Source organism: Culex quinquefasciatus, chromosome 1 (assembly GCF_015732765.1).
Source record: "Culex quinquefasciatus strain JHB chromosome 1, VPISU_Cqui_1.0_pri_paternal, whole genome shotgun sequence".
Classification (NCBI taxonomy): Eukaryota; Metazoa; Arthropoda; class Insecta; order Diptera; family Culicidae; genus Culex; species Culex quinquefasciatus.
In genome coordinates, this window is record NC_051861.1 from 49,692,738 (window position 1) to 49,703,769 (window position 11,032).

Consider the following 11,032-nt stretch of genomic DNA (forward strand, 5'->3'; position numbering starts at 1 on the left):
ATCCAGCTGTTCAGGATTGGCATTAATATCCGCATTGGATGACTTTTTCACATCAGTCTGTCATGTCTCCAATATTGTCACAAATAACAATATAGAAGTAAAAGAAACCCGCAGATTTGTTGGGTTTGTTGTCTGACTTGCTAAACTGTATGACAAAAACTTTTTTTATTTATCCTCAAGCAGTGGAAAACTTTTTCTACATATAACCAGCGGGACGACGAATTTCCCAAACCCCGTAAGAACTGGGTCAAAAGTTGGCTAGCCGTCAAGGATAGGTTTCGTGTATTTATAGAAATCACCAAGCAAACTCATAAATTACAGCAACTTTTCACTGTTTGCTTACATGTGGCTTCAAGGGAATCACCACCCGTGACTTGACCTGGCCGCCACCGCCATTGCTTGAAGCAACAAATTTATTTCTTGCGGGTTTCCGCCGACGAAAGGAAGTCCATGCCAAGTTTATGTTTTGCGCCTTTCTATTTGTGGACGACTGAGAGTTGTTTGTTGTACTTGTGAAAACCACAGTTTCAGTGTGGTTGTTTTTGTTATTTCCTAATATGTCTCATAAATTATTGCTGGCTCTATTTTCTGTAAATTGAGTCAACCTAGTTCTTTCCAAGAATCTTTCAACATACACTTGCATCACATCACATCCCACATTAAAATTGCTCTCCACTGCTGTGAAAATTCAACCACAAAATTCGTTCCACTAGCGTGTTTACCGGTGTGTAAAGTTTTCCAGCAAAACTCAGGTATTGATTTTCTCTTGTGCAATCTCATCTGCAGGGAGTTTGAGCCTGGCCGGAATGCATCTCGCATTCACTTGCACCATCCTGGCAAAGTTGTGTGTGTTTCCTATCCCACCTGAGCCCGAGATTCTTTCGAGTGCATCACTTGGCCTCTTTTGAACATCCCACACGAACTCATATTCACTCAAAACCACGTGTCCGTTGGCACGTGCTGTGCCAAGGGTTTTGCCGAGCATTTGAGGTCTGTTAATTGGTTTCAAAGATGCAGGAGGGCGTATGAAATGTAAAACTTGATTCCTACGATAATTTTTCGAGACTTATAAGCTGAATGAAATATCTCCATGAGATTTATTTTATTAATTTAAGTTAATTTTGCTTTGATATATTAATGATGTGATGGAAACAAGGGCGTCTATGTGGAATGTCTCTTTAACTTTAACTACATTTGCATCGTTGACACCCAAGGGTTAGACAGCCAAAGTAAACGTGCCCCAGAATCTTTCGTATTCGTTAGGAAGGAAAATAAATACCAGAATCCGCGCAATACGCTCAAGAGTGCATCATCCGGTAGAAGGCCAGGGTAAGTCCGAAAAAAGGTTCTACATTTCGTTCATCTTTATACAGCGTGATTTGCCCCTGTCTACTTTCAGACGTAAAAAAAACTCGTCTTTCCTAGAGATACCACGATACCAGCACGCAGCAGGCTCAACTTGAGAGCCTGGAGTTTTCAAAGTATTGCTAGGATGTGCTCTAACCGCTGCCTGGCTCTACCAACACAACACCTCGATGCTCGTGTGCTCTCTTGTACAGTATTACCCATAAAAAAATGCGACATGTGCATTTTTTCACAGAAAAAGTGGTGCCATTCTTAAATTTATTTAACAATCTGATTTTTTGTTTAATATGGTGTTAGTTTAGCATGTTTTGAAGATATCGTCATGATAATTTTTTGCAGTTCACTAAAACTGTGTACAGGCGGTCTACAATTATGAATGTGTTTTTGGAACAATATTTACACTAATTAAATAATTTATATTTCAAAAACGAAACAGTTTAAAATATCCAACAATGTGCCGAAAGCATCATTAGAAGTCCTTCTTAAAAACGCCCAATCAAGAAAGTTTTTTAATTTTGTTAAAATTGGTAATTTGTGTGAAAAATGCCATTTTGGTTATTATTTTGTGTGATTCTGTCAAAATAAATCAATAATTTAAAACCGTTGTCGATGGCTCAAAAGCGTGCCCAGCGGCTCTATATTGTTAAAAGTCACATCAGAGCATCTGTTAGTATCAATTATCATCATTAGTAGCATTTGTTTTTTTCGTTGAAACATTGCTGGCTCCAAAAAATCCCAAAAATTGATGCATTTTCAGAATCGGGATATTTTTGAAAAGTTCACTATTTTACTATAACTGGTAAATAGAATGCGTAAAATTCGGTGGAACTAACTCTTACAACTCTCAAAAACAGTAACCTTGAAGGCTGTATACTTTTTAGTCCATAAAAATACCATAATAGGCTATCCAGATCGACCAACATGAAAAAAGTATGTTTTTCTTTATATGGCCTGGGCGTAGAGCAAATTGGAAAATTATAAATTTCAATGAGCTGTAACTTATTTTATGCTAAGGGAATGGTTTTAAAGACATTGATTGTTTGTTTTGAACCTATTTAACATGTACACATGCTACATACATCATAAATAGTAAAAATAGTCCCGATTTACACTCAATAACAATGTCGCATTTTTTTATGGGCCATACTGTACCATTCAGATGAGAATCCCAGCCAGCTTAGCACAAGAGAGCATCCGGGCTTCGACTAGCTGTTGAGGTGAGCAGGACGAGCATTTTTTGAGCATTAACAGTGCGCACGTATCGTGACAGGCCATCCCACCGGTCGATCGTCCACGTCTCAAGTGGTTAAGAGCTTTTTTTTTACTGGTGAGGGATAAAACTAGAGATCCTTTCAAAAAGTGCGAATTATGCATAGTCAGTTATGATGAGCAAAAACATATGATTTTTTTTGGAAATGTGGAAATGTGATTCCTGAGAACTCCCGGGACCCGTGAGTTTTGAAAATATTTTTGAAAATTTTGTTGTATTACCAATAATTTGAAAGAAACTTGGTACTGCAGTATCAAGTTTCTTTCTAATTATTGGCAACAAAAAAATATTTTTGAAAAGCTGAGAAAAAAAATATTTTCAAAATTTTTAAACCAAGACTTATATTTCAAAAGGCCCAAACATTCAATATTAGGCCCTTTTTAAATGTTAGTCTAGGTTTAAAAAATTTGAAAATATTTTTTTCGAAAAGTTCGGAAAATTTCACGAATGTTTCATATTTAACTTTGAAAATCGGACAATTAGTTGCTGAGATATCGACATTAGAAAATGGTGTGTTGTTTGGGTGCGACTTAGAAAACATCAATTTTCCTGTTTTTAAACCTTTGCATGGCAATATCTCAGCAACTAAGGGTCGTATCAACAAAGTTCAAAAAAGCAAATATAGAGAATTTTCTCAACTTTTCAAAAATACTTTTTTCAAAAGTGGGCAAACAACACTAATTTTAAAAAAACGAAAAACTGCGGCTATTTTCAAAAAAGTTATCTAAAAATGAATTTAACTTGAAATCGGTGCACTTTATCAAAATTTCACTGAAGTATTTTTTGATTGCAAATTTGATTTTTCAACAAAAAAATGAAGTTGAAAAAATTTTGCGACCAATTTTTCGATTTTTTGAAAAAATCAGTATTGATTCAAAAATGCATAACTCGCCCAAAGATTTTTTGCACAACCTGGAAATTTCTGAAAAGTTGGCATTTGATGTCTTCTAAAACATATCAAAAAATAAAAAAAATTAAAAATAGAGTTTTTTTGCAAATCAAGTTTTAGCAACAAATAGTTAAATAAAAAATCATCAATTTTTTACCGTGTATTATTTTTTTCCAGTGCAGTCCATATCCATACCTACAACTTTGTCGAAGACACCAAATCGATCAAAAAATTCCTTCAGAAGATACCGATTTTTGAATTTTCATACATCATTTTTGTATGACCAGCAGCCAAATTTGTATGGAAAATTATATTGCGCAATTCTCACCAACTTGGACTTCGCACAAAATTATTGCTATTGATCGCACTATTGCGACTTGTCAAACCAGCTCGGAAAATTTAAAATTTCCTCAAAAATTATCAAAGAGAGCCGAGGTTTATCGCTTGTTTTAAGCTGTCACTCGCAATTTTGAAGTGCGAAAGTTCAGTTTAGTGGAAACTGCGACTGGAAATGTAAATAAACAACAAGTGGTTACTTAGATTTTTGAATTTTTGTTGTCAAAAGTGCGAGAGAAAAGTGCGGGCAAAATCTAAATTACAGTGCAAGGATCAATATGGACAAACTAATGATGCAAAATGGCTTCTTTGGGCATACCGAAGGCACCAAAAAAGTTTCAGTCCGATTAAAAAATACAAAAATTAAAATTTAAGAAAAAAAAAACGGATTTCGTAGAGAATTTCTCTGTATGGATCTGACTCTAGAATAAATGCACAGTGGAGTGTTATTCATAAGTCCAACAAATTTAATTATTTATTTAAGTCCAAATATTCATTTGCTAACTACTTTGAATTGGAAATCTAAACTTAAATATACAAGCCTCTAAACTTAATGTTCAAAACTGAATATTCCTTTAACTGTTTTAGTACTACTTCTATCATGAACAATAAAAATTTATGAATAGTAACTGATTAGCGATTTGAAGAAAAAATGACCATTTACGTCAAAAGATTCGTAGCTCCTCGATTCGCAACAATGGTCGATACAAACATTATCTGAAAACCGTTAGTTCAACAGGTCAACGAATTTTGTCCGATAGCAATACATTATTGATTGATTGAGACTGTATGGAAATTATTGTCTGCCTGTGTGGATCAATCGGACCGCGCACTGGACGGACGCAAAAAATTCTAAGTGTAAATAAAGGTATTCGGTGCCCTCTCCCCGTGCCCATACCTTCACACTTAGGAGACCCGGGAGGCGGAGTCTTGTCGCAAAAATAACGATACACGCCTGTGGATCCGTTGACGTAACCGCAAGGTTTAAGAGGGCCACATTATAAGGTGTTACGTTGATTCCGTTTTTCCCGTATGGAAATTTTGACTTAAAAGTTTATGGACAGCACAGCTAAAACTAAACAATTGCAACTAACTTTAACATTAAATAGATTTGGAAAGGATACAAATCAAATCAAATTATTCGCTCTACAGCATTGCTTTGGCGTTCTCGATTGCGAGATTCCTACTCGAAACTAGGTGTCCGAAGGCTTGATTGTTGAGGCAATTGCAAACCTCTTTTTACACCTTAGCTTCCATCCACCCCGGGATTCGAACTGATGACCTTTGGATTGTTAGTCCAACTGCCTACCAGCGACTCCACCGAGGCAGAATCCAGGGAGACGACTCCTACACCTGGACGGAGCTATCGACCTAACCTCTAGACATAAACTTTTTGTAGTAGACATAAACTTTTGATTATACGTTTGTAAGAAAAGGTAAAAACTAGCTTAACATTCATGACTAACAGCGATACAAACCAGCATTGAAAAATAGCTTGCTGTTTTTACATATGTGACATTTATGCGAACATGGTCAGTTTTTTTCATTTTGAAAAATGATATATTTTTGAACTTTTTCTAGGCATGATCCATTTTAGTTTTTAAGCTTATTTAGTAATTGATTATTTTGTTTAACTTTTGGCTCCCCATTTTGATGATTAGATCATCAATTGCAGCTATTGGAATTTGTTAACAAGTTTAATTAAACGTTTTCTGAATTCGAAAAGCATTCAAATTTTGCATAGGTTTAACACATAATCTAGTGTCATTTGTTAATTTCATATATGTTTTCTTATTATATTTAAATAATAATTTCTCGGGAATCGAGAAGCTTGAAAATGTGCGGATTTCCCGCTCGTCACTCAAATCATGCATGCAAATTTATTATTTATTAAATGGCCCTTACTGAGAGTCAGGCAAACTCGGTTTTCCTTTAAGCAGTAAGTTTAAAAAACTTGTGGAAACACAAAAAAATGTGGCATCAAAAATGTAATTTAGGAAACTACCACCGCATCGGGATTATCAACTTTCAGCTTCGACGACGTGGTGCTGCTGGAACGATACCTTTTTTTTGTCTCACCAGAGGGAAAAACCGCCACACTGATGACGGCTGTGGGTGGGTTGAACGTCGAATCACAACCCAGCAAAAATCGTATGATTTATGTATGCTTGGGGCCTCCAACCCTGCCTCAGCTCTTGTTTTCGTTCTATCAGGAACCGCGGGTTACATTGTGACGCGAAGCCTGGAAGAAAATCGCCTGCCCGAGCGGATGGGAATACAAAACATCAAATTTCAATGTTATACAGCACACAAATTTAATATTTCAATTCCTCAAACCTGAATCAGAATTGAATTGCGATCGGTTTGGTTTCAATGGATTTTTTAATTTTTGGTAAAAAAGGCCGTGGTCAAATTTACTGTTATGAAAGGTAAAATTGAACTTCTGTTCAACTTAAATCAATTTCTGAACTTGAAAGATTTCTGATTCCTGAAAGGCCATATAAAGTCAAGAAATCCCGTAACAAACTTAAAAAAAACTCCAGAAATTTCCAAATTTTAAAGTTCTGTTCCAGGATGTTACATTTGCAATTCAGAGATTCGGAGAAACTTTCAACTGAGATCAATTCATAGGGCTTTGCAGGGAGGTTACATATTACTACGTTTAGATTTTGCTAGCAAAGTGCTCTTGTAGAGAAAATAAATTTTGAGAAAAAATAAAAACCCTAGAACTCCAGATATATCCTCGAAAATCAACGACCTTTTAAATTTGACTTATTTCAAAAATCTGTTTCCGAACATTGATTGCTAAAACATATCCTTCAAAGAACGTTAACTTCCGTAAACACATGGGGCGGGGCACATGGGGTGAATTGGGACAGTCGTTTTAACCAAGTTGGAGCACAATATTTTGATTTTTCTGGTTGGTTTCGGTTAGAACAGACTCAGACCAACAAAATGTGTACAGTACATCCATTTCCAAATTTAAAAGCTTTAAGTGCTCTAAAAACTGCTGTCCCTATTCAGACTGTAGTCCCGATACGCTCCAGATTACGGTATAGTATACGAAAAATGATTTTTACTAAATGCTGTGATAGTAATATTTCAAATTTTGGCAAAGAGATATTAAAATTTTGCGATCTTCAGCTGGTTATCTGTTTGTTGGTTATTATTTTGGAAATATCCGTTCTATTACCACGATTTCCACCTGTTCGGATTCTACGGAAACGCAAAGGATGTTGGCGTTCCTGAAAGGCGGAATCGCTTTTTGCAGGACTAAGGTTGATACTGAACAAGAAAAAAATATCTTCCTCCACCACCCAGTGTAAGACGAAACCAAGAAACCAGGGCCGCGGACAAGGCCAACGGCAGTGGCAGATTCTGACGAAGAAAAAAAAAGAGTCATAATTCAAATGGGGTTTTTCATGTATCAGTAGCGATTTGCGAAGTCGGTGATGCTGCTTTGACTGACGAGGGATCAGAGTTTTGAGCGCATACACATATATATTTTAAATAATTTGTCATTGGGAGTGACAGTTGCTGAGGGATTAAGAGTGAAAGGAAAGGAAGGCACTCATGCGATAAATTTTCCTATTTGTTACTGTTCAGTGGTCTGCGAGTGCGCTCTGCTGGGATAAAAAATAACTCCGAAGAAAGATGGCACGTTTTTTTTGCTTTCTTTCTTCGAAGCCTCCGATCGTAAAATCCGACATTGTTTGCTTGTTTTGACGCTGTGGTTCTCGAATGTTTGATTTGTGTAGGTTTGAATTATTCACATGGAGAACATGTGTCACATGCTCCTGAATCATGCAATGAAATATTCAACATAATGATGGATGTTTTTTTATTTGGGAAGATTGGATTAGGAAAGTGTGATTTGTTTTGAATATTATCAGAAAACTTACAATGTATAACATGCTTTTGACAATAAAAAAGGGTTTTCTATGGATCTAATAAAAAGCTTCGTTAAGTATACACCTTTCTCAACTAACCTTGTCTTCAAGATTTGTTATCGCATTGTACCGAGTAATGGATTTCATTTTTCCATCCTTTCACTGCAGAGCAGATGCAATCTCACCTTCTGCCAGGTTAGGACGTCCCAGTTGAATTCCATTAGTCGAAATAATTTACACCCAAAGCAATCACTTTACGGGACAGTTGAACTTGCGAGTGTTTTCTCGTTCCCGTTCTGTTTCTAATTGATGGCTTTAACTCCCTGTTCACTAAAGCAAAGGTACTCGAATAAAGTGTTGAAGTACTCTTTCAGTTTTTCCCAGCTTTCTCCTGGAATTCATTATGTGATGAACGAAAATCAACGAAAAGCCAAAGAACTTTTCCCATTTATTTAGTCCCATTCCCGTCGAAATAAATTAGGATTCCTGCTGAATTGTGTTTGTAGGTGACCTGGGCACACACAGACACGTTGGGCGGGTGAGAGATAAAAGTCCTGGTGAGGATGCTGGACTACTGGTGAACGTAGTTTGGTATATGTTTTTGTTGAATATCTTAGGATTGAAATCGAATTTTGGGGATCTGTGAAGGTCAAAAGGTGAGGCATTGTGAGCTGCACAAAATGGCGTTCTTAACTCAATTTGACCCAAAATGCACGTACGACAAGTTAGCACGATGGCGACGAAATGTGCACTAGGGTGCCCAGAATATAGGATTTTTTCTCGAAACCTCGCCCTACATGCTGAATATCTGGAGTTTTATTTGAAAAGGTCCTATAAAACAAATTTCCAGTTTTTGCTTTTTGGGTGTTTTTGAAACCGCCTTGAGTCAGGGTATTACAAAACACCCAAAAAGCAAAAACTGAAATTTGGTTTATAGGACCTTTTCAAAAAAAAACTCCAGATATGTGCTATTTTAGGACTCTGGGCCTAATACTAGAGAAATTGATCAACATTTACCCATTGATACTCTAAGGTGAAGTTTGTACGGGAAAAATCGAAAAAATGTATGGAAAATCAATTATCATACGGTTTGGTCTTCTGGGTGTCCTTCTTCCATCCAAATATTCCCAAAAGTGAGAAATTCATTGAAAATTTAATGATCTTCAACTTTTTACAACATACCAAAGCTGTTAAACTCGATCTTGATAAGTTATAAGGGATTTAAAAAAAAAGTATTTTTTATGATTTTTTTCATCGATTTTTGTTGTTGATTTCTGTTAGAACAGTTTCAGAACTTTGAAAGAATATTTTGAAATTTTAAGTTTTAATATTTTTAAATATCACTGTTCTACTAAAGTTGTATTCTCTCGAGTTGATCATTCTGAAACTAGAAAAAAACTTTTAATCATTAACAAGTGCAATTGTTATGCTTGGTTTTTGCCTTCCTCACCTCAATGAGGAAAGGCTATTAAATCACTCGAAAACTGAACTTCTTAAATAGGCCTCGTAGACCCACCTTCACCTATACATATCGATTCAGAATGAAATTCTGAGCAAGTGTCTGTGCGTGTGGATGGACGTAGAATTTTTTTTCTCACTCACTTTTCTCGGAACTGGCTTGACCGATTTTGTCCGGATCTGTGTCGTTAGATCCGTGAGTCTTTTTTGAATATCATTAAGTTTAGTTAAGTACTTCAAAAGTTATGCTAAAAAAACGATGTTGGTTAAAGTTCAGAAGATTGTAAAAAGGGTGGTTTTTGTAAGAAAACTTGTCATGCTATACAGGTATTTGAAAGACCTTTAAAATGAGCCTAAAACATTGAAGATCTGATAACCACATCAAAAGTTATTAGCATTTTAGTGTTATTTATACACTTTTCGGAGGCCGGATCTCAGATATTTCGATGATAATGGAGTCCGGATCTGACATGTGACCCACGATTAGTTAGATAATTGAATGGCCTTTTAAATGAGCCTAAAACATCAAAGATCTGATGGCCCTATTAAAAGTTATAATTACTTAACTATTATTTATACACTTTTTGGAGACCGGATCACAAATATTTTGAAGAAAATATTGTCTGGGTCCATCATGCAACCCGTCGTTATTTAGATAATTGAAAGAACTTTAAAATGAGCCTACAACATTAAAGATCTGATAACCATATCAAAAGTTATTGGTAATTAAGTGTTATTTATACACTTTTCGGAGGCCGGATCTCAGATATTTCCATGATAACGGTGTCTGGTTCCACCATGCGACTCATCGTTAGTTAAATAATTGAAAGGCCATTCAAATGAGTCCAAAACATCGAAGATCTACTAATTCTATTAAGTTATGAGTACTTAAGTGTTGTTTATACACTTTTTGGAGGCCGAATCTCTGATATTTTGATAAAAATGATGTCCTGATCCATCGTCTGAACAAGCGTTAGTCTGATAATTTTAAACACCTTTCAAATGAGATTTTTGTATTGATGATCTGATAACCCTATTAATAGTTATACGAAGAAAAGCCTTACAGTAAAACAGTTTTTCCAATTTCCAATTTTTCAACTTTATTTCGCGACTTAATTTTTTTCTCAGCATCTTATTTTTCATTCATAATTTTCGCATCCTACAGTTACAAAATTTTCAACACAGCCGCCGTTGGTTCCTCGCTAACAAACCCTCGATCCGCTTCTCCGCAATCTTCCCTGAACCTCCTCCGACGCCGCTCCCTCCTTCTTCAGCGTCACAATCTCGTCAAGCTCATCACAGGTCGCGTGAAACAGTTTCGAGTCGGAATCCGGACTGCGTTTGGCCGCTTTCTGCTCCTCGAAAGCAACCATGTTCTGCCGGAAGACTTGAATGTAAATAAACTTCTTCAAAATTTGTTTGAAACTCACCGTGTATAGATTTCCTTCTTGGAGCTTCGTCAGGACGGTTCCGCCACTTAGGTCGAATTCCTGCGCTTCTTGTCCGTGGGCTCGTGGTCGTTGGAGTCGATTTTGTTGACCATTTTGGGAGGATTTTATTTTAATTTGAGTGAAACTTCGAGCAGCCATAAATTTTGAAGTCAAGCCGACTTTGTGCGTGACGGCAAAGCTGTCAAACCGGCTTTGGAGAGAAGGGTTCGTTTCCAATGCGGGTGAGATTTTCTGAAGGGATCAAAGTTTATGAAAATCCGTTGATTGGGTCCTAAAATTAAGCTTTAATAGGGTCCTTTAAATAAGTTTAGATGGCTGATATAATTGTTTAAAACGATAATGCTTATGAGGAGCCGATTATACGCGGCTTGCT

The 11,032-nt window shown here is 36.3% G+C and overlaps 1 protein-coding gene across 1 annotated transcript; it reads right to left on the bottom strand.

Annotated features, from left to right (window-relative positions):
• Positions 1-10,282: 10,282 nt before the first annotated feature.
• On the bottom strand, positions 10,283-10,815 carry LOC6047696. Its single transcript, XM_038248735.1, has 2 exons — positions 10,639-10,815; positions 10,283-10,584 (listed from the first exon to the last, which is right to left on the bottom strand). Exons 1-2 carry the CDS (start codon positions 10,795-10,797, stop codon positions 10,411-10,413), a joined length of 333 nt encoding a protein of 110 aa, XP_038104663.1. The 5' UTR covers positions 10,798-10,815; the 3' UTR covers positions 10,283-10,410.
• Between the last annotated feature and the right edge of the window lie 217 nt (positions 10,816-11,032).